At 62.6% G+C, this 19022-nt stretch overlaps 1 protein-coding gene across 4 annotated transcripts; it reads left to right on the top strand.

Annotated features, from left to right (window-relative positions):
* The first annotated feature begins 337 nt into the window (after window positions 1–337).
* On the top strand, window positions 338–18563 carry MAST3 (microtubule associated serine/threonine kinase 3). Of its 4 annotated transcripts, XM_040653787.2 has the most exons (29): window positions 338–406; window positions 2217–2248; window positions 3555–3644; window positions 8271–8359; window positions 8519–8591; window positions 8736–8756; window positions 9428–9506; window positions 9843–10000; window positions 10963–11038; window positions 11345–11554; window positions 11634–11735; window positions 11821–11953; window positions 12375–12442; window positions 12541–12626; window positions 12807–13015; window positions 13201–13339; window positions 13422–13554; window positions 13643–13808; window positions 13914–14015; window positions 14194–14316; window positions 14589–14698; window positions 14810–14964; window positions 15092–15312; window positions 15453–15653; window positions 15734–15960; window positions 16052–16174; window positions 16308–16444; window positions 16651–16832; window positions 16910–18563. In XM_040653787.2, exons 1-29 carry the CDS (start codon window positions 368–370, stop codon window positions 17800–17802), a joined length of 4377 nt encoding a protein of 1458 aa, XP_040509721.1. In that variant the 5' UTR covers window positions 338–367; the 3' UTR covers window positions 17803–18563. The 4 variants fall into 4 exon arrangements, with proteins under 4 accessions (XP_040509721.1, XP_015155638.2, XP_015155637.2 ...); XM_015300152.4 differs by lacking the exon at window positions 3555–3644; XM_015300151.4 differs by lacking the exons at window positions 338–406; window positions 2217–2248; window positions 3555–3644 and adding an exon at window positions 5081–5205.
* The last annotated feature ends 459 nt before the right edge of the window (window positions 18564–19022 follow it).

Here is a 19022-nt window from a genome sequence, read left to right as displayed (position 1 = left end):
AAACCGAGCTGTGCCAAACCGAGCTCTGCCACATTCGCCACACCAAACCGAGCTGTGCCGTGCCGTGCTATGCCAAATGAAGCTGTGCCGTGCCGTGCAGTGCAGCGCCAAACCAGGCCAGGCCACGCCACAGCCGCACCATGCAGTGCCACTCTGACCTGCGCTGCGCCGTGCCGTGCCGTGCCGGGCGGTGCCGGACGTGGGTCAGCCCTCACTGTGCCGGGCCATCAGGGGAGGAAGGCACCGTCGTGCTGCCCGCCCCGCTCCCCGCCACCCCCGTGCCGTGCCGCGCCGTGCCGGGGCCGCTGGGCGGCGCACCGGGAGCACCGGGCGGAGCGGGAGCAGCGGGAGGCGGCGGCGCGGCGGAATGGACGAGCCCAGCATCCTGCGGCGGAGGGGGCTGCAGGTGAGCGGCGGGGGAGGGGGGAGCGCGGGGCTGTGCGGGGCGGGTGGGCGCGGGGTGGGTGCTGGAGGGCGTGTGTGTGCGTGTGTGCGTGTTGGATGTGGGTGCGCAAAGGGTGGGTGCTCCGTGAGTGCGTGTGTGAGCGGGTGCCGTGTGTGCGGGAGAGGGGGGTGCTGTGCGTGCGAGCAGCAGCGCTGCGGTGGGATTGGGGTGCAGCGCCGGCTGCGGGAGAGGATCCCGGCTGCGGGGGCCGGGGGGCACAGGGCCGTGTGCGGTGGTGGGGGGCTCCGTGGGAGCGGCGCGGGACCCCCATCCCAGTGGTGCCCAATCTTTGCCCAACCACGGCCATGAGGGTTTGCAGCCCCCCACCCCACTGCGCACCCCGAGGGGCTCCCAACCCCCCCGCCTGTCCCGCTCCCACACTCCCAGAGCCCCGCTGCCCCTCTCAGAGGGCAGACGGCCGCGGTGGGGGCTCACGCTGAGCCCGAAGCTCCGTGCCGATTTTCCGGGTGACCTCACACCTCCGTCCCCATCTGCAGAACGGAGCGCAGCCCCCCGCGGGCCGTCCCGAGCTGTCGGTGCGGTTGGAGCACGGCACAGTGCTGCCTTCATCCGAGCTGGCAGCTCCCCGGGGCGCCGCGCTGCGCTGCGTACTGCTGCGGTGGGGGGCAGTGGGGGGAAGGGACCCCACAGCAACCGCAGCACCACGACAGCCACAGAGCTGCTCTCGGGCGGTCCCTGGGGGGAGCAGCCCCACGGCTGTGGGTTCAGCTCCCTGCAGCAGGTGGGAAGGGGCATCCCAACGCATTGGGCAGCAGCGCCATCCCCAGTGCCGTCCCCAGTGCCAGTGCTGTCCCAGCAGGGTGCAGCTGATGGCACGGCCCGGGGTGAGGGTGGGGGTCCCGGCCGGGGGACAGCAGGGTGAGGGTGCTGGGAGAGCTCCAGATCCATGCGGGGACCCAACACTCGGCTGTGGGGTCACAGTGCTGCACTGGGGCACCCACACCAACACCGTGCACCCACACTGTCACTGTGCACCCACCCCGGCACCACGCACCCCCCCCCCCACCCCCTGCCACCCCCAGCACCCACGGGCCCCCGCTGCCGAATCCCTGTGCATCGGGGCGTGATGTCACCCGTTGTCATGGCGACGCTGCTGCATCACTGCGTTGCTGTGCGCCCCAACCCAGGGATTTCCGTGGGGGCAGCGGGACGGGGCGCGGGTACCCCCGGCTGCGTGGGGTGCAGGAGTGGCAGCAGCTCACTCAGCCCCCACCCGTGGGTGCTGCCAGGTGGGGAATGTGGTTAAGCTGCTTAGGGGTACGGGGCCAGTGGGCACAGCTCAGGGCAGCGATGGGCATTAGCAGCGCGTGCAGCCACCACGTGTGCCACTGTCCCGCGGTCATCGCAGCACGCGCTGCCCACCGGCACCCACAGCTCTCCGTGTCTGCTGGGTGGCACACGGGTGGGTCCCAGTCCCCGCTGCACGGAGGGTACGGTGCTGCACCGCCGCCCTTTGCCCCTCGTGCCACCTGCAGGCAAACAGCTCTCACCAGAAATCCTCCCCTTGGCTGGAAAAACAAACAGCGTGTGGGACGCCGGCTGTCGCATGGCCGGGTGTGGGGGACAGGGACAGGGATGGGGCACAGCCATCACCCTGGGGCTGCTCTCCTGTCCTCGAGGCCTGGCAGCACAGCCACCAGCGCAGGGGGCTGAGGAGGAGCTGCCCCCTGTGCTGAGCCCTCAGTGGGGACAGTGCCTGCGGTGGCGGTGGTGGCAGCCCTGACCCCACTCGTTGCTTTTCTCGTTGCAGAAGGAGCTGAGTCTGCCGCGCCGAGGAAGGGCGTAAGTCTGTCGAGCTGCACTGCATGGGACCGTGGTGTCACCGGGAGGGCCGCGGTTGGGGCCGCGCTGCTGTCCGCAGGGCTCAGCTGGATGTCCCCTTGGGGTGGCCGGGTCTCGCCGTGCCCAAACCCAGAGTGGGATCACCGTGTTTTCCGATGCCAAAGAGACGTGATGTGTGTGTGTAAGGGCGTACTGGGGAGTACTGGAGCGTACTGGGGTGAGCTGTGCGCTGCTGCAGTGCGTTGGGGCGTGCTGTGGTGTATTGGGGCGCACCGGCGTGTGGCAGGAGCCGATCCTGAAGCTGTGCTGAGGCTGTTCGGGGCATTGTGCGGTGACGAGGGGGTGTTACTGCTGCTGCAGTGCCTCTCTGGGGCTGTGGGGTACACGATGCTGTGCCGGGGGTGCGCCGGAGGGGGCGCTGGGGCCGTTATTGGGCCGTACCGGAGCTGTTCTGGGCCGTCCTGGAACGCTGCTCAGCGCCCCGGCGCATCCCGGGAGCGCGGTGGTCCCGAGCAGCCCCTGCGCCGTCCGGGCTGTGCGGGGAGCTCGAGGGGCTGCCGTGCCGTGCGCTGCTGAGCCGTGCGGAGCCGGAGGGCGCAGCGCCGAACCGCGCCGGCCGTGCCGAGCAGTGCCGAACCGTACTGAGCCGTGCCGAGCCGCGCCGAGCTATTCCGAGCCGTACCGATCTGCAGGGGCGGGTCCGTGCCCGGCGGGCCGAGCTCCGCTCCCGGCGGTGCCGCCGCTGCCGCCCTCCCGTTGGAGCCGCCCAGCGCGGGGGCTGCCGGTGCGACGGGGAGAGCGGAGCGGAGCGGAGCGGCGGCGGCGGCGGGATGAAGGCGCGGCGGGAGCGGCTGAAGATCCCCGCGCTGACCTTGGAGTGAGTCGGGGAGGGGCTGCCGGCGGCGCCGGGCTCGGGCTGATGGCGACAGCGGCATCCCCACACCGCCAGCATCCCCGCATCCCGAGGGCTCCGAGCATCCCCGCGTGCTGAGCATCCCCGCACCCCCACATCCCCATCATCCCCATATCTGGAGCACCCCTCATCCCCACCCCACCCCCATACCCTGGGCGTCCCCTCATCCCGAGCATCCCCGGCTTTCCTGCCCGCCGTGGAGCCTGCCCTCCGGCATCCGCAGCCCTCGCCCCCCATCTGTGCCCCCTCCAGCCCTGCCCACAACGTCCCCCCTCCGTCTCTCCCCCCTCTCCTCGCTCCTTGTCCCCCATTCCCGACGGTGCTCCGGGGGGTCATTGCCGCTGCCGTGCCGCACCCCAGGCGCCGGGTGCCGCTCACACCGTTGCCTTGCAGCCTGTCCCTGAGCAGCCAGAGCCCGACGCTGCTGAGCCCCTGCAGCCCCTGCAGCCCCTGCAGCCCGCTGCTGTCTGTGCACCCCTGGAGGTAAGACCCCCAACCCTGCCTGCTCGGGGCAGAGAGGTGGGACTCCCACCCTGAATGGGACAGAAGCTTCTTCTGGGCACAGGGGGAGAGGTGGGTGGGGTCCATCCCCGGTTTGCGTGCCCCAAAAGCAGATTGTGCGTGGTGATCTCCAACGGATGGCTCCATTGGGGGGAACCCCGTGTGAGCGCCATCGCAGCAGATGGAGCTCAGGGGAGAATCTCCTCAAAATGAGCCCACGGTGACTCCCCCCGGTGTGGGGCCGGAGTGAGGGTAAGGCCCTTCACCCACATGGGAAACCTGCTGTGGGATGGGGTGCTCGTCCTTAGGGGATCTTTAGTGGCCGTCCCGTAGGCACAGTGACTGTGGCACAGGGCAGAGTGGCACCGTGCCTGGAGGAGGGCGGCTGTTGGGGCCGCGCTGTGTTTTGTGGTGGGGACAACGTGGGGATGAGGACATTGAGTTGGTGGCATCCAGCAGACCGGGCCCCATCAGCGTGGGGATTTGGGGGATTTTCAGCCCGGTTTGGTGATGCCGTCCCACGTGGGCTTTGTGCTGGTGATGCATCGGCACCTGAGCCGCTCACAGCCGGAAAATGAGGCCGGGCACCGGGATCTGTGTCACTGGGTCTTAGCGTGGGGTGTCCCCAGTGCAGCCCAGGAGGGCGTGTGTGGGGCTGTGCGGGTGGAACCCCCGCCCTCAGCGGCCCCATTGTTTAAGGAGCAGTGGGGGCACAGTGGGGAGCCCCCCACGGTTGCACAGTCTGCAGCAACATGTGAGTTTTGGGGCCAGCAGCACCGGCTTTGTGGGAACGTGTGGTCCCATAATGCGTGAGTAGTGGTGGCTGCATCTCCATTTGGGGGTGATTCCCATCTCCATGGTAACCTGAACCCCATTTTGGGGTGGTGCTGTGTAAGGTAACCCTGACCCCATATAGGGTGATGCCCCATTCCTATGCTCTATTTTGGGGTCTCTATATCAACCCAACCTGTCTCTGTATCGACCCCGACCCCATGTGGGGGTGATACCCATCTCCATGGTAACCCAGACCCCATTTTGGGGGTGATGCTCCGTCTATTTGAGTAACCCCGACCCCATGTGGGGGTGATACCCATCTCCATGGTAACCCAGACCCCATTTTGGGGGTGATGCTCCGTCTATTTGAGTAACCCCGACCCCATTTAGGGGGACACCCCGTTCCTACGGTGACCCAAAGCTCACTTTTGGGGTGCTGCCCTGCCTCTACGTCAACCCGACCCCATTTTGGGGTGCTGCCCCATCTCCATGGCAACCCTGACCCCATTTGGTGGTGGTGTGGGGGGGGTACCGCCTCGTTTCTATGGAGACCCCACTCCCCCCCCCCCCCCTCTTCGAACCGCCGCCCGTTTCCACGGCAACCCCGGTGCGGCGGGGCGGGCAGGGCCGTGCTCGGCTCGGGAGGCGGCCCCGGTGCGGCCCCGCGCGCTCCCGGCTCCGCGATGTCGGATCCGAGCTGCTGGGGGGCGGCGGGCGGCGGCTGCCGGGGGCAGAGAGCGGCCGGGGCTTTGCTGCAGCGCTCCAAGAGGTACCGGGGGGCGGGGGGGGGTCCGGGAGTGCGGTTTGGGAGGGGTTGCGCCGCGGGTTGCGCTCAGGGTGGATTGTTTGGGAAGGGCTGCAGCGGGGCTGCGAGGCTGTGTGGGGGCGGTTGCAGCGGGGGGGGGTGGTTGGGGGAGGGGTTGCAGCGGGGGATGAGTGGTTCGGGGGGGTTGCGCGGGGGGATGCGTGATGGGGGGGGGATTCACTAAAGGTTGCGCTGGGGGGGGCGTCGTTTGTGGGGACTGCACTTTGGTACGCACGGTTTGGGGTGGGCTGCACCACGGGTCGCGTTGGGGAGTGCATGGTTTGGAGGGAGGGGCTCGCAGGGGGGTGCAGTGCTAAGGGAGGGATCTGCAGTGCGATCTGCGGGTGCATTGTTTGGGGTCTGTGTGCTGGGGATGCACCCTGGGGATGAATGAGGGGGAAGGGAGCTGCGGTGGGTTCCACATCCCCACGGTGCTTTGGTTTCGGGGGCGTCGTGCCGAGGTTTGGCGCACGGTGTGGAGCACTGCGTGACACATAGGAGGGGTGGGCTGTGCGTGCAGGGGGAGCTGTGTGTGCAGCGGTGGGGAGATGTCTGCTACAGGCACACCGCTGCAGCACAGCAACGGGGGGCACTGCTTCAGGGCCGGCTGGGGGTCCCCGGGGCTCTGCACGATGCAGAGGAGCAGTGGCAGAGCTGTGGGCACTGCGGGTACCACGGTGCCATGGGCAGGCAGTGGGGCATCACCACCCCGCCGGGGTCACGTCCCGGTGCCAAGGCTGTCCTTCCAGGTGTGAAATCACAGATCAGCACAGAAGTGGTGTTGAGCACGGAGCGGGGCTGAGGGGAGGTGCTCCCATAGCACGGCCACGGGATGCAGCGCGGTGCTGTGGGTGCGGTGGAGGGCTGTGTGTGCCATGCAGCCCCGGGGCACTGAGGGTTTTCTCTTCGTTCACTGGGATTCCCAGAACTACACTGGGGAGCGGCCTGCTCTGTGTTCCTGCAGGCAGGACAGGACGTACAGGTGTGATACGGTGGGGGTGAGAGCGCCGGGGGGCTGCAATGCCCAGAGCACACCTGTGGGATCCACATTTACTAATGGGAAACAGCAGCACAGGAACACACAGATCTGTGTCGTGCGAGGCCAATTCTTTAGGCTGTTTTATTTCAGTGCCAGTAAAGAAATAAACATAGGCCCTAATCAGGAGGATTTGGGGTTGCGTTGCCCTGTTCTGCATCCCCCACGCAGCTCCATGTCAGGACACAGCCCTGCTCGGTGCAGCCACACGTGTCATGGAGATGAAATCACGCCGGGCAGCGGTGCAGAAGCATTGGGTGCAGCTGCCCGGCTCGGCGTTACGGGCGATTTGTCTCACTGGAAATGAATCCTTCCAGCCAGAGGGCACAGCAGTGCACAGCGCTTCCCCAGGGCAGGGAGAGCTCTCTGTGCTGTGGGCCTTTCAGCTCCGATGTTCTGCCGTCCCGCAAGGCCCTCCCATGGACTCCCTGATCTCTCCCCAAATGCGTTGCGTTGTCCCACAGGAGCAGAACTGCCCTCCTGCAGCCCCCGCAGCTTTCCCCATCCCCACAGATATTGCAGTGTCACCTCACAGTATTGGGGGCCACGATGTCACCGCAGTGCCACTGCTGCTGTCACCCCCTTCCCCCCCCCATCGTTTGGCACAGTTTGGGGTGGCGGTGGGCCGGGGTGGCCGTGGGGATGCTCCGCTCAGTGTCCCCACACACACAGTGGCTCTGGAGATGCTGACTGCAATTTTCCACTCCATTTTTGGTAAAAATGCACCAAGCTCACAATTAGTGCCGGAGGCACTGCTGGCAGCACGGGCTGGAGAGCAGCCCTGGCTCCTGCCAGTGGGAACTGCTGCTTTTGTGCCCAGGAGGCCGGGAAGCAGCTGGGGTCGGTGCAGAGGCAGAGCAGTGGTGCAAGATGGTTGTTGCAGCACGAGGGTGGAGCGCGCGGAAACAGGAAACAGCAGCCTCTGCCCGTGTCACGATTACTGGAACTTGCTTAGCTGAAGGTTTGTTTTCACTTCCAAAATGAAACCTCCGAGCGCAGCGTGCGGGGCTGCCCGTGCTGGCAGCTGCTGGCCCCGGGGACCCTCTGCAGGAGGGGGATGAGCAGATGGAGCAGCGAAAGCAAACGGGGGGGCAGGCGGAGCTGCTGCGGTGCTCCCCGTGCCGGCTGAGGCCCCGAGCAGAAGAGCCCGAGCTGCTGCACCGAGGGGAGGATGCGAAAACGTGCTTCTGAACGCAGGGCTAAGTCAACCCCCCCTCGCTGCCGGTGCTGCTCCAGCACTGCTGCCGTCACTCGTAGAGCTGCCCGATGCCATTCCTGCCTCTCGTGTGTCTGTGGGACCCACGCAGGACCCCTCAGTGCAGGGTTTGTCCCACGCCTGGCGTTGGTCCCCGTCCTTTCTGGGCAGCGGCCGTGGGGTTCCCAGCCCAGCAGTGCAGCTCAGCACCACCCATGCAGGACTCACAGCCGGAGGAGGCGCTCCCCCGAGCCGCAGTGTGACCTACTTGCTTCACACGCGGCTCTCGGCTGCGCTGACATTTTCATGGGGACACATCCTTGGTCTGGCATTAAGAACCCACGCATCTCTCTCACGCGTACACAAGCTGTCCTCAGATTCTGCTCTGCACGGGGATATTCCCACCAGCAAAGTGAACCGGGGGCATTTTCCACCCCATGCAGCGGGGCTGGCGTGGCCCGGAGCAGCTTGGCATTTCCATCGCTTCCTCCTTTTAGATCCCTTTTTCTATTCTTGCCCAATGGCCCCCACACATCTTTCCTCTCCGCAGGGCAAAACCAGAAGTGGGACCTCACTGAGACGATTGGGCTCCAAAAATAACCCCAGCAGCCCCTCTGTGCTGTGCTGGGAATGTGATCTTCCCGGGGGCAGGAGAGCTGTAATCGATGCGGTGACAGCAGCCGTGTCCCTTTGCTGCCAGCTGGGCGAGCTGCAGCAGGGCTGCCCATGTCTGAACCCCCCAGCCCTGCACATCTTCCACTTCCCCAAATGAACCCCTTTTTCTTTTCCTTTCTCCAGCTGCCGAAGCAGCAACAGGAAGAGCCTGGTGGTGGGGACCCCATCTCCAACCCTCTCACGCCCTCTGTCCCCACTCTCAGTGCCCACAGGTGAGAGGAACGCCGAGGCCGGGCTGAGCATCGCCCAGGGTCACCCCAGTGAGGGAGCTGTGGCACTGCCTGGGCACGTGGCAGCTTTTCCCGGAGACCTGGGGGGTGGCTGAGGGAAGGCCAGCTGCACGCTGAACCCAATTCTCCCTTTCCCCACAGCCGGGAGCAGCCCCTTGGACAGCCCTCGCAACTTCTCCGCCAGCACCTCCGTCAACTTCCCCTTCGCCCGCAGGTGAGCCCCACGTCCCACTGACATCTCAACCCGTGCATTGGGGCTGTTCTGTTGGCCTTCACGGTTGTTATTTTTTTCCCCCTGGTTTCTGCTCTGGTTCCGATCTCCCTGCTGCTGTGACCGGTGTGTCCTGCCGCCCTCCAGCCATGCTCCTCGGACCGACAGGCAAGTGATGGGGGACAGAAGGGCTGCGCCCAGGGGAGCTGCAGTGGTGTCACTCACCCGTAGATTGGCTCATGGAAAAAAGCTGCAGGCTTAGTTTTAATTTTCACGCTCGAACCGGAGCAAAAAGCCAAAGGGCTTTGGAAGTGTTCCATAGAGCAGCAGGCAGCACATCGCCTGCCCTTGTCTGTGCTCTGTGCCCGGCATCCCGCGTGCATGGGAAGCAGTGCTGTGACCTGTCCTGCTGGAAACTCATCCGAGAGGAAGCATTCGCCTACGTGCGAGCGTCGGCCTTCCTGTTTATAGCCAGGCTCTGCTCCCCGTGTGCTTTCCGCATGGTGCTGAGAAGTCCTGATTTATCTTAGTCTCCCAAGCCGGAATTGTGCTCCCATTAAAAATAGGATTCTCCTTTTTTTCTTATTATTTGCAAACAAAGCCTCTCGTGCAGCATGGGGCTGAGCAGGGGCTGCGGCTGCTGTCACTTTGGGTTCCCTGCTCCTGCAGTGTCTCTGCCACAGGAGAACCAACTTCAGTCCATCCTGGCAAGAGGCTCCAGGGCTCTCCTGATCAGCCGAACAGAAGTCCTCTCTCCCATCCTTATCGTTCTGATGTTATTTCTGTATTTGCATCCACCTGCTTTTTCCGCTGTGCCATAGACATGTCTGTGCTTGCAGGGCTGATGGCAGAAGGTGGTCACTGGCTTCGCTCCCCTCATCTGGCTATGGGACCAACACCCCCAGCTCCACCGTCTCGGTAAGGCGCGTTCCCTCTGCACGTCCAAGCTTTGCTGCGTCTCATTGCAGCGTGCACGGGGCACACCTTGGCCATGCACAGAAGGGTGAGAGCTGCCCGGGGTGTGATGGGCAGCCAGGATTGGGGTCAGTGTATGGAGGCTGGGCTGGGGGCCCACGGCTGCACACGCTGCATGCAGGAGTTGCGTGCAGAGCGATGCTGCGCACTGCCCATCAGCGTTTGCAGTCTACTAGGAGCCTCGAGGCAGATTTTCCTGGAGGGTTTGCTGCTTCCCACCCTGCTGCCCGCGTGATTCCGACCCATCTCCTGACCGCCCGCATCTGTCCTTCCTTCCAGTCATCCTCGTCCTCCCAGGAGCGGCTGCACCAGCTGCCATACCAGCCCACCCCCGATGAGCTGCATTTCCTTTCCAAACACTTCCGCAGCACTGAGAGCGTCACGGACGAGGAGGGGCGGCACTCGCCCTGCCTGCGCCCACGATCCCGGAGCCTGAGGTACAGAGACCACCCACGTGAACCAGGTCCTGCTTGCCACCTTCTCGTGAGCTGTTCTGTGACATTAATGTCCTGCTTGGCCGTACCTGTGGCGCTGACCCCAATGCAGTTTTTTCCCTGGCAGGGATAGTGGTAAAACTCCATGCCTTTGCACGCCAGGCTCTGCTTTTCGGCAGTGCGTGGCTGCTGGGATGTGTCAGAGGATGCCTAAGGGTGAGATTCCATGGGCTGAGGTTGGAGAAAGTGGGGTTAGTTCCAAAATAGCCCTTTCCTGCCATGAGCAGTTAACAACCTGTCCGTGCTGGAAGCCTTTCTCTGAACGTTCCCGTGTTCGCTGCGGGGCGGATGGGGTTTGGTTGGGCTCTCTCTGCTGTGGGCTGCCAAAAGGGCAATCCCAGCACCAGATCACGGGCGCCAGGATGGCTGCGGATGCTCTCCCGTCACGGTTGGCTGCAGCCCAGGCAGCTCTCCAGTGGCTGTGTTGTTGCTGTCTGTGTCCCAGACATCACGGCAGGGGCTGAAGCAGAAATCGTGGCATGAGAGGAAGTGGCGGATGAGCTCACTGGTGGAAGCCAAGTGACTAATGCAGCACTGGTGGCCTGGGCTCCAAACACCAGAGGCTTTTCCAGGGACTTGGGTTTGAAGAGCCGGGTCTGCGGGAGCCCAGCACTCCCCAGCCCTGTAAGAACAGCTGGCAGCCTCTGCACAGGGTGGAAACGCCAAAGCTAGGGAAGGAGAGAGCTGCCGGTGTTGGTGGGTGTGCAGTGGGGGGACCCCAAGACAGTCCAGCCATGCAGGCGATCCCAAGACCTGGCCCAAGGCTGACAGCTCTGCTTGCACAGGCTCTAACAGCTCGTGACATGGGAACAACAAGCTCCTCCAGGGGCAGGAGCTATTTGCATGCTTGTAAATGCTTTGGATTCATAACTCACCAGGCTTTTCCTCCCTTCTCCTCCCCGCAGCCCTGGGCGGACGAGCGGAACATTTGATAATGAGGTCGTGATGATGAACCATGTCTACAAGGAGCGGTTCCCCAAGGTAATGGCCATGGGGGGGATGGCAGCATCAGTGCCCTCACAGCACCCAGGAAGCTTCTGCAGAAAAATCACTTATCTGTGCTGGAATATAGGGTGCATGAATAGATATGGGGTGCTGGGGGTCACTGGAGACATGGGAGCAAATTGTGTGGTTCCGCACCATCACACAGCCACACGTTCTCCGGAGTCCTTGTTGGAGCATGTGCAGGTGGTGAGAGTGGGGTCTGGGTGAGGCACACATGGGGTGTGGGGCTGCAGGAGGCACGGGGACATGAGCCCCAGCGTCACCACCCGTCCTGCCTTGCAGGCTACAGCCCAGATGGAGGAGCGTCTGCAGGACACGATCAGGAACTTCTCTTCCAGCAGCACTCTGCCTCTGGCCGACGGGGTGCTGGGCTTCATCCACCACCAGATCATCGAGCTGGCTCGTGACTGCTTGGCCAAGTCCCAGGGGGCCCTCATCACTTCTCGCTACTTCATGGAGCTGCAGGAGAAGCTCGAGAAGATGCTGAGAGATGTGAGTGGGGGCGGATCTCTGCTCGGCGCCGTCTCACGACGCCGTTGGTGACTCCTGGCTTCTGCCCCCTTTCCGGCAGGCTCAGGAGCGTTCAGAGAGTGAGGAAGTGAAGTTCATTGACCAGCTGGTGAGGAAGCTGCTGATAATTATCTCCCGTCCTGCTCGCCTTCTGGAGTGCCTGGTAAGACGCAGCAGCAGCAGCCCTGCGGTGCTCGGAGGGATGCTTTGGCTTTGCTCCCTGACCACGCTTGGCTTTCCCCACCTAGGAGTTCGACCCTGAGGAGTTCTATCACCTCCTGGAAGCTGCTGAGGGCCACGCCAAAGTTGGTCAGGGCATAAAGACCGACATTCCCCGCTACATCATCAGCCAGCTGGGGCTCGTCAAGGACCCGCTGGAGGGTAGGAGGCTGCCAGGCGGGGTCTGCGGGGCCGTGGGCTCTGGGGGCTGCAGCACCAGGATGACAGCCAAGCCTGCAGCCAACACAGCGTCCCTCCTTACTGCTCCCAGCATGTTCAGCAAAGCAGATTAATCGGAAGAACACTTAATCCATAGGAAGCCAAGGCTTTGGGGGAAACCGTAATCCCCGAGGAACACTATGGGGAATGACTATGGGAAAAAGAGAATTATGTAAATGTTTGGCCTCATGCTTAACCTCCTAATGCTGTGACCTGAATTTCTGCCTACGATGGCTTGCACCAAGCATGCAGCTAAACCCCCCTGGGATCCCCGGTGTGGGAGGGCGGGTGGTGGCCGGGGGGTTATTTTGGCACAAAGGGATGTGAGCGGGATGAACGTGAATACGGTCCCTGTCCTTTGCAGAGATGGTCCAGCTGGACCACTTTGACAGCGGGAACACCATCACCCCCGAGAACGACGATGCCTGTGAGGTGAGCACAGCCCCACCTCTGGCCCCACAAAGCCCTGTGGGGTTCCAGCCTGCTGGCGGCACACACAGACACGCTCAAACCCTTCTGTGTCTCCTCAGAGCCAGCCGACAGTCAGCGCTCCTCGGAGGAAGCCCTGCGAGGGCGACTTTGAGACCATCAAGCTGATCAGCAACGGAGCCTACGGGTGAGCCGGCCCCACGCGTCCCTCTTGCTCCACAGCGAGCAGACCGCATGGCAGCATGCTCCTATTTCTAGCTTGTCTCCTCCTGCAGACATCTCCAAAGCCCATAAGTGTGGCATTTGCACCTTTCTGACCCTATCTGCTGCCCGTCCAAGCCTAGCCTGGTTGCTCACTCTCTCCTAGGGCCGTGTACCTGGTGAGGCACAGGGAGACGCGGCAGCGCTTTGCCTTGAAGAAGATCAACAAGCAGAACCTCATCCTGCGCAACCAGATCCAGCAGGTGTTTGTGGAGAGGGACATCCTCACTTTTGCAGAGAACCCCTTTGTGGTCAGCATGTTCTGCTCCTTCGAGACGAAGCGACACCTCTGTATGGTGATGGAGTACGTGGAAGGTGAGAAGGGGGCTTGGGGACATCAGTGGCACCGGTGGGGGATAAGAAGAGGGGCCCCGAGGAGCAGAGGATGCCACCCTGACGTCTGGGGTTCTGTTGTTCTCAGTCCCACCTCAATGGAGGTGCTGCCCATCCTCCTCCAGGTGAACATTTCTGCCCTGCACTCAGCAGCAGTGTTTCCACAGGTGGGGATTGTGCCACGTTGCTGAAGAACATGGGCCCGCTGCCCGTGGACATGGCCAAGATGTACTTCGCTGAGACTGTGCTGGCACTGGAATACCTCCACAACTACGGCATTGTGCACCGCGACCTCAAACCTGACAAGTGAGACCCACCAGGGGGATGGGCTGGGCTGGGAGCGGGCCTGGTCCCGGCCAGAGGCAGTGAGGTGGTGCCTTCCTTACAGCCTGCTCATCACCTCCATGGGCCACATAAAGCTGACAGACTTCGGGCTGTCCAAGATTGGCCTGATGAATATGACCACCAACCTCTATGAGGGGCACATGGAGAAGGACACCAGGGAGTTCATGGACAAGCAGGTACGGGGGTGGTCACCAGGACCCAGAACCAGCTTGGGGCCCATTGCACAGCTTGTTGCAGAGCTGCCAATGTCTGGTTCGAATGCAGGTGTGCGGCACGCCAGAGTACATCGCGCCCGAAGTCATCCTCATCCAGGGCTACGGGAAGCCTGTCGACTGGTGGGCCATGGGCATCATCCTGTATGAGTTCCTTGTGGGCTGTGTGCCCTTCTTTGGGGACACCCCCGAGGAGCTCTTCGGGCAGGTGATCAGCGGTGAGTGCTGCTTGCTTTGCTCATCCCCTGGCCCCCGAGCCCCTCAGCCCCATCCACAGCTCCCAGCACGGAGAGGGCTCCGTGTCACCTCTCCTTCTGTTGCAGATGAAATCATGTGGCCAGAGGGTGACGAGGCTCTTCCTGCTGATGCTCAGGATCTGATCACACGGCTGCTGAGGCAGTGCCCGCTCGAGCGCCTGGGCACGGGTACGTGTGCCAGGGGGCAGCAGGTGGGGCTCAAAATGGGTCCAGGCTGAGCAGTGCTCAAGGCTTCTCCTAACCATCCTGTGGTTCTCTGATTTGCTTGCATGTGATTGAAGCTGATGGGTGTCCTGCTGTACTAAGGACAATTGGACCCCCTAATGCGGGTTTCCCTGCCTGCCAGGGGGTGCGCACGAGGTGAAGCACCATGCCTTCTTCCTCCACCTGGACTGGAACGGGCTCCTGCGGCAGAAAGCAGAGTTCATCCCGCAGCTGGAGTCAGAGGACGACACCAGCTACTTCGACAGTGAGGCCGCCTCTGTCCCCTTGCCCCTGTCATCCTTTGTCCCCACTGCAGGAAGGATGCTGCAGCAGGAGACGAAAATCTCCTGGGTGAAGTTGGGCACTGTATGCCCTGAGCTCAGTCACAAACACGGATTTAATTCTGTTTCCAGACTGCTCAGCCTTAATGAAAGTATTGCTTTCTCACCCCCAAACATTTGTGGGTTTGGGACTGGGCTGTCAGCCACGACACACCTGCACGTCCTGTCCCCTCACCACTGGGGCTTTTGCTTTCAGCTCGATCCGAGAGGTACCGGCACTTGGATTCGGAGGATGAAGAGACCAATGATGAGGAATCGTCTGTGGAGATTGGCCAGTTCTCCTCCTGCTCCCACCGCTTCAGCAAGGTGCTCGGATCTGTCCCCTAAGACCCCAGTGGGGTGGTGACGAGGTGCCCACCCTGCAGGCTGCAGCCCCCCCTGCTCCTGCTCCATTCCAACCACTCTCCTGCTCCCCAGGTGTACAGCAGCTCCGAGTACCTGGCCACGCACTCCAACCTCAGCCTCTCATCCTCTGACCGGAGCCACAGCGAGGACAAGGAGGACAGGGCAGAGCGGTGGGACCGCCACTCGGGTGACGAGGACAAGAACCGGCCGTCGGGCGCAGAGCCCCGGTGAGTGGTGAGACAGGGACTAATGTGAGCTGCTGTCAGTGAGATGTGTGCAGGGGTGCAGGAGGGACCCAGCACCACCTCCTTGCCCACGTGTGGGTGCCCTGAGCCCTCTGGCTCCCTCCCGCAGGCTGCGGTCCTGGACATCCTGCAGCTCCACACCATACACTGCCCAGCACGAGCGCAGCCGCAGCCCCGCCGCCCTGACCAGCACCTACAGCCTGGACACCATGCCCAAGTTTGCCTTCTCCTCAGAAGATGAAAGCCCTTGTGTGGCCCCGGCCAAGCCGGAGCGACCCAAATTTGTGCTGGGAGAGCCTGACTCCGGGGTGAAGACCTCATCGCTATCTGGTGCGTGGGTTCTGGGGGCAGCCAGGTTTCCTAACAGTGTGAGGTGCTTTCTCCGTGCCTTCCTGCACCCTGTAGAAGGTCCAAAGGGCCGCCACCATCCTTGGCCTTTTCAGCTCCCCATTCCTCTTCCCTTTGTGCAGCTGATCTCGTCAGCCTGAACCGCATCCGCCTGCGGAGCAACAGCACTGGCACCAAGAACTCAGCTCCGCGGGGCTTGGAGCCGGGCAGCAGCCGCCGGCTGAGCTGCCAGAGGGACGGCGTGGAGAAGCCAAGAGCTTCACCGGGCAGCCGAGTGCCCAAATCTGCCTCTGTCTCAGCCTTGTCCCTCATCATCACATCAGGTTTGTGGTAGCCATCTGTGGCCACCATGGCTGCCACGTGGCTTCCCTGGAACAAGCCATCTCCTTCCTTCTCCCTGCAGATGACTTCAGCAGCGGGGCCCTCATGAGCCCCATCTCCCCTCACTCGCTTTCATCCAACCCCTCTTCCCGCGACTCGTCCCCGAGCCGGGATTCCTCCCTGGCCATCACCAGCCTGAGGCCCCCCATCATCATCCACAGCTCAGGCAAGAAGTACGGCTTCACGCTGCGTGCCATCCGCGTGTACATGGGGGACAGCGATGTCTACGCTGTGCACCACATGGTCTGGGTAAGTGGCCCAGGGACTGGTGACACTGATGGGACGCAAGGCTGGGAGGTATGGGCTGTGTCCAAACAAAACCCCGGCCTTTCCCTTCCAGAGCGTGGAAGAAGGGAGTCCTGCCCAGGAAGCAGGGCTGAGAGCGGGTGATCTCATCACACACGTGAACGGGGAGTCAGTGCTGGGCCTGGTGCACCGCGACGTCGTGGAGCTGCTGCTGAAGGTCGGTGCTCGCCCTGCTGCGACGCGCTTGGGACCCGCATGCAGCTGTTGAAACTGGTGCATCAAGCACAAGCAGCAAGTTAAACACTGGTGCTTGAGTGCAGCATGCTCAGTGAGCCTTTTTCTGTCCTCAGAGTGGCAATAAGGTCGCCCTGCGGACCACCGCCCTGGAGAACACCTCCATTAAAATTGGCCCTGCCCGGAAAAACAGCTCCAAAACAAGGATGGCCCGAAGGAGCAAGAAGAGCAGGAAAAGGGACAGCCAGGACAGGTGGGCAGAAACAGAGGGGGATAAAATGGCACGCGTGTCCTGGATGTCCTGGAGCTGGAATGCAACCAGGAAGGGGTGGCTGCTTTGGTTCCGCAGTACCACAGGGTCTGGTTGCGCCCAACGTGGGTCTGCCGGCACTGGTGGCTCCAAGCGGTGTCCCGGCCTGTTTGTGACAAATCTTCCCATGCGTTTTCTTCCCTCCCAAGGAGGAAATCCCTTTTCAAGAAGATCTCCAAGCAGTCAACAGTCCTGCACACCAGCCGCAGCTTCTCCTCCGGCCTCCACCACTCGCTGTCTTCGAGCGAGAGTCTCCCAGAGTCCCCTACGCACAGCCTGTCCTCGGGTCCCACGACGCCCTGCCGCAGCCCTGCTCCAGACCTGCCCCCAGGTACTGCGGCCACCACACATGGGCTCGGGGCCGGTGACATCCCCGGTAGTGACTTCTCTCTCTCTTCTTTGTGGCAGATGCGGTGTCCCCACAGAGCACCTCTCCCTCCTCCAGCACCCCCACATCTCCAGCTGGCCACGTGCGGCCCAGCACCCTGCACGGGTTGGCCCCCAAGCTGGGCGGTCAGCGCTACAAGGTGGGACGCCGCAAGTCCACCAGCAGCATCCCGCCCTCACCCCTGGCCTGCACGCCTACCTGTGCCCCACGGCCCACGTCCCCGCAGAGGTCCCCTTCCCCGCTGCTGCCCGGGCACCCCAAAACCACCCATCCCTTCCAAGGCAAGACGCTGTCCCCCCCCACCATCGTGCGGCAGGGGCCGCGGCCATGCAGCGCCGAGTGCCCCCGCTCACCCCTCCTCAAGCGCGTGCAGTCAGCAGAGAAGATGGCAACCTACCTGGCAGAGAAGAAGAACGTGGGCAGCCGCAAGCTGGGGCTGGAGATGCCCGCACGGGACGGGACTGGGGAGGTGTTTGGGGAGGGTGAAGCGCCCGGCTCGGCGCACTCCGGGGAGCACGGCCATATGGCAGCCTGGCGGCAGGGAGAGCAGGAGATGGTGGTGATGCGGCGCCTGAACCTCTCTGAGCGCCGCGACTCCTTCAAGAAGCAGGAGGCCGTACAGGAAGTCAGCTTCGATGAGCCGGGCAGTGAGGACGGTGCCAAGAGCGACACAGGGCAGGGCGAGGGCTGCGTGGAGCCCAGGGTCGGCCGGGTGCCGCAGATCGCAGTGCAGGGCTCCGAGGGTGACGAGCAGGAGCCGGTGGGCTGGCAGTGCCAGGGCTCCTACCCGCTGCACCTGTTGGGCACTGATGGCACTGCTGGCGTTGCTGTGCCGTGGCGGGACGGCCGCCGGCAGCACCGGACCTGTGGGGATAGGGCCCCCCCGGGGCTGTCAGCACGGGACATCCCCTAAAAGCCAGCCTGGGCACGCTGCTCCGTGGGATTTACCGCACCGCAACCTGGAGGTGTGACTTCTGTGCTCCCAGAGAGAGGCTCATGTTTTAGCAGTGGTGTTCCCCCGGTGAGGCCCACACTGAAAAGAAAGGACTCGAAGCAAATACTCAGAACTACTCCAAACTAATTTATTACTTTTATAAGCTAAAAGGCATTGCAGGGTCCGAGCCATCCCAACCTTTTCTGTGCATTTTCCCAACCCCCGCCCCAATGGCACGATATTGTCTAACCTGAAGAACCACTTTTTTTCCAGCTTTTCTCCACATTTGCTTACTTTCAGCTGGAAAAGCACCCAAAAGGTGGTTATAAGGCGGTTTTCTGAATAGCAATGAAGCTGAGGGTTCCCCTCTGTAGACAGGGGGTTGGACTACATGATCTTAGCGGTCTTTTCCAACCTTTATGATTCTATGATTTGCATTCAGGATCATCTCCGTCTCCATAAATCCCCCCCGGTGCCTCCCCATGCTGTGGGACAGCACTCCAAACCCCAGCATCCCGGTGGGTAGCACAGCGGGGGCCGTACGCTTTGTTTTGTTAACATGTGGAGGATGGAGAGGTTTTAATGTTTTTTATTACGATTCCTTCTGAGAAACACCCAAACCACTGAGACCACTCCATTGGCTTTCCCGAGTGGGATGGGGTGGGGGAGGAGAAGCTCCCCCTGCCCCGCCACGCTGAGGGTTCAGCGATTTAATACAAAGAACGGCGTTTTGAGGTTTACTTTTTGTTCCGCTGTGATGTATCTTTGGGCATGCGAAGGTGCGTTTTGTGAAACCCCACTATTTCGAGTCCTTTTGAAACAAACAAACAAACAAACGGAAAGCACCCCCACGCCAACATTCCAATTCTTCCATTGACCACCAAACCCCGCTCTGCTCCGTGCTGCTTCTATGGCCGCATCCACACCTCTCCCCCTCCGGCAGAGCAGCGCCCAGCCCAGCGCTGTGCCACCACCAGCGCTGTGTGCCCATGGCCTGCAGCCACCGCGCGGCTCCTCGGCTCGTCACAGACCGGAGCACCTGGGCCCGTTCCTGGCTGGATTTGGTGGGCCCATTCCTGACTGGATTCTCAGCACATGTGAGGCCTTTCCCACAGCATTCCTGCTCATCTTACCTCATGATGCTCTAAAAGGGTGTTTTAATGGAAAATGTGGTGGAAGCGAACGGGGCCTCGTCTTGG

This window comes from Gallus gallus, chromosome 28 (assembly GCF_016699485.2).
Source record: "Gallus gallus isolate bGalGal1 chromosome 28, bGalGal1.mat.broiler.GRCg7b, whole genome shotgun sequence".
NCBI classification, from domain to species: Eukaryota; Metazoa; Chordata; class Aves; order Galliformes; family Phasianidae; genus Gallus; species Gallus gallus.
Note: the sequence above shows the minus strand (reverse complement) of the source record. Positions and strands in the feature narration are given on the sequence as shown.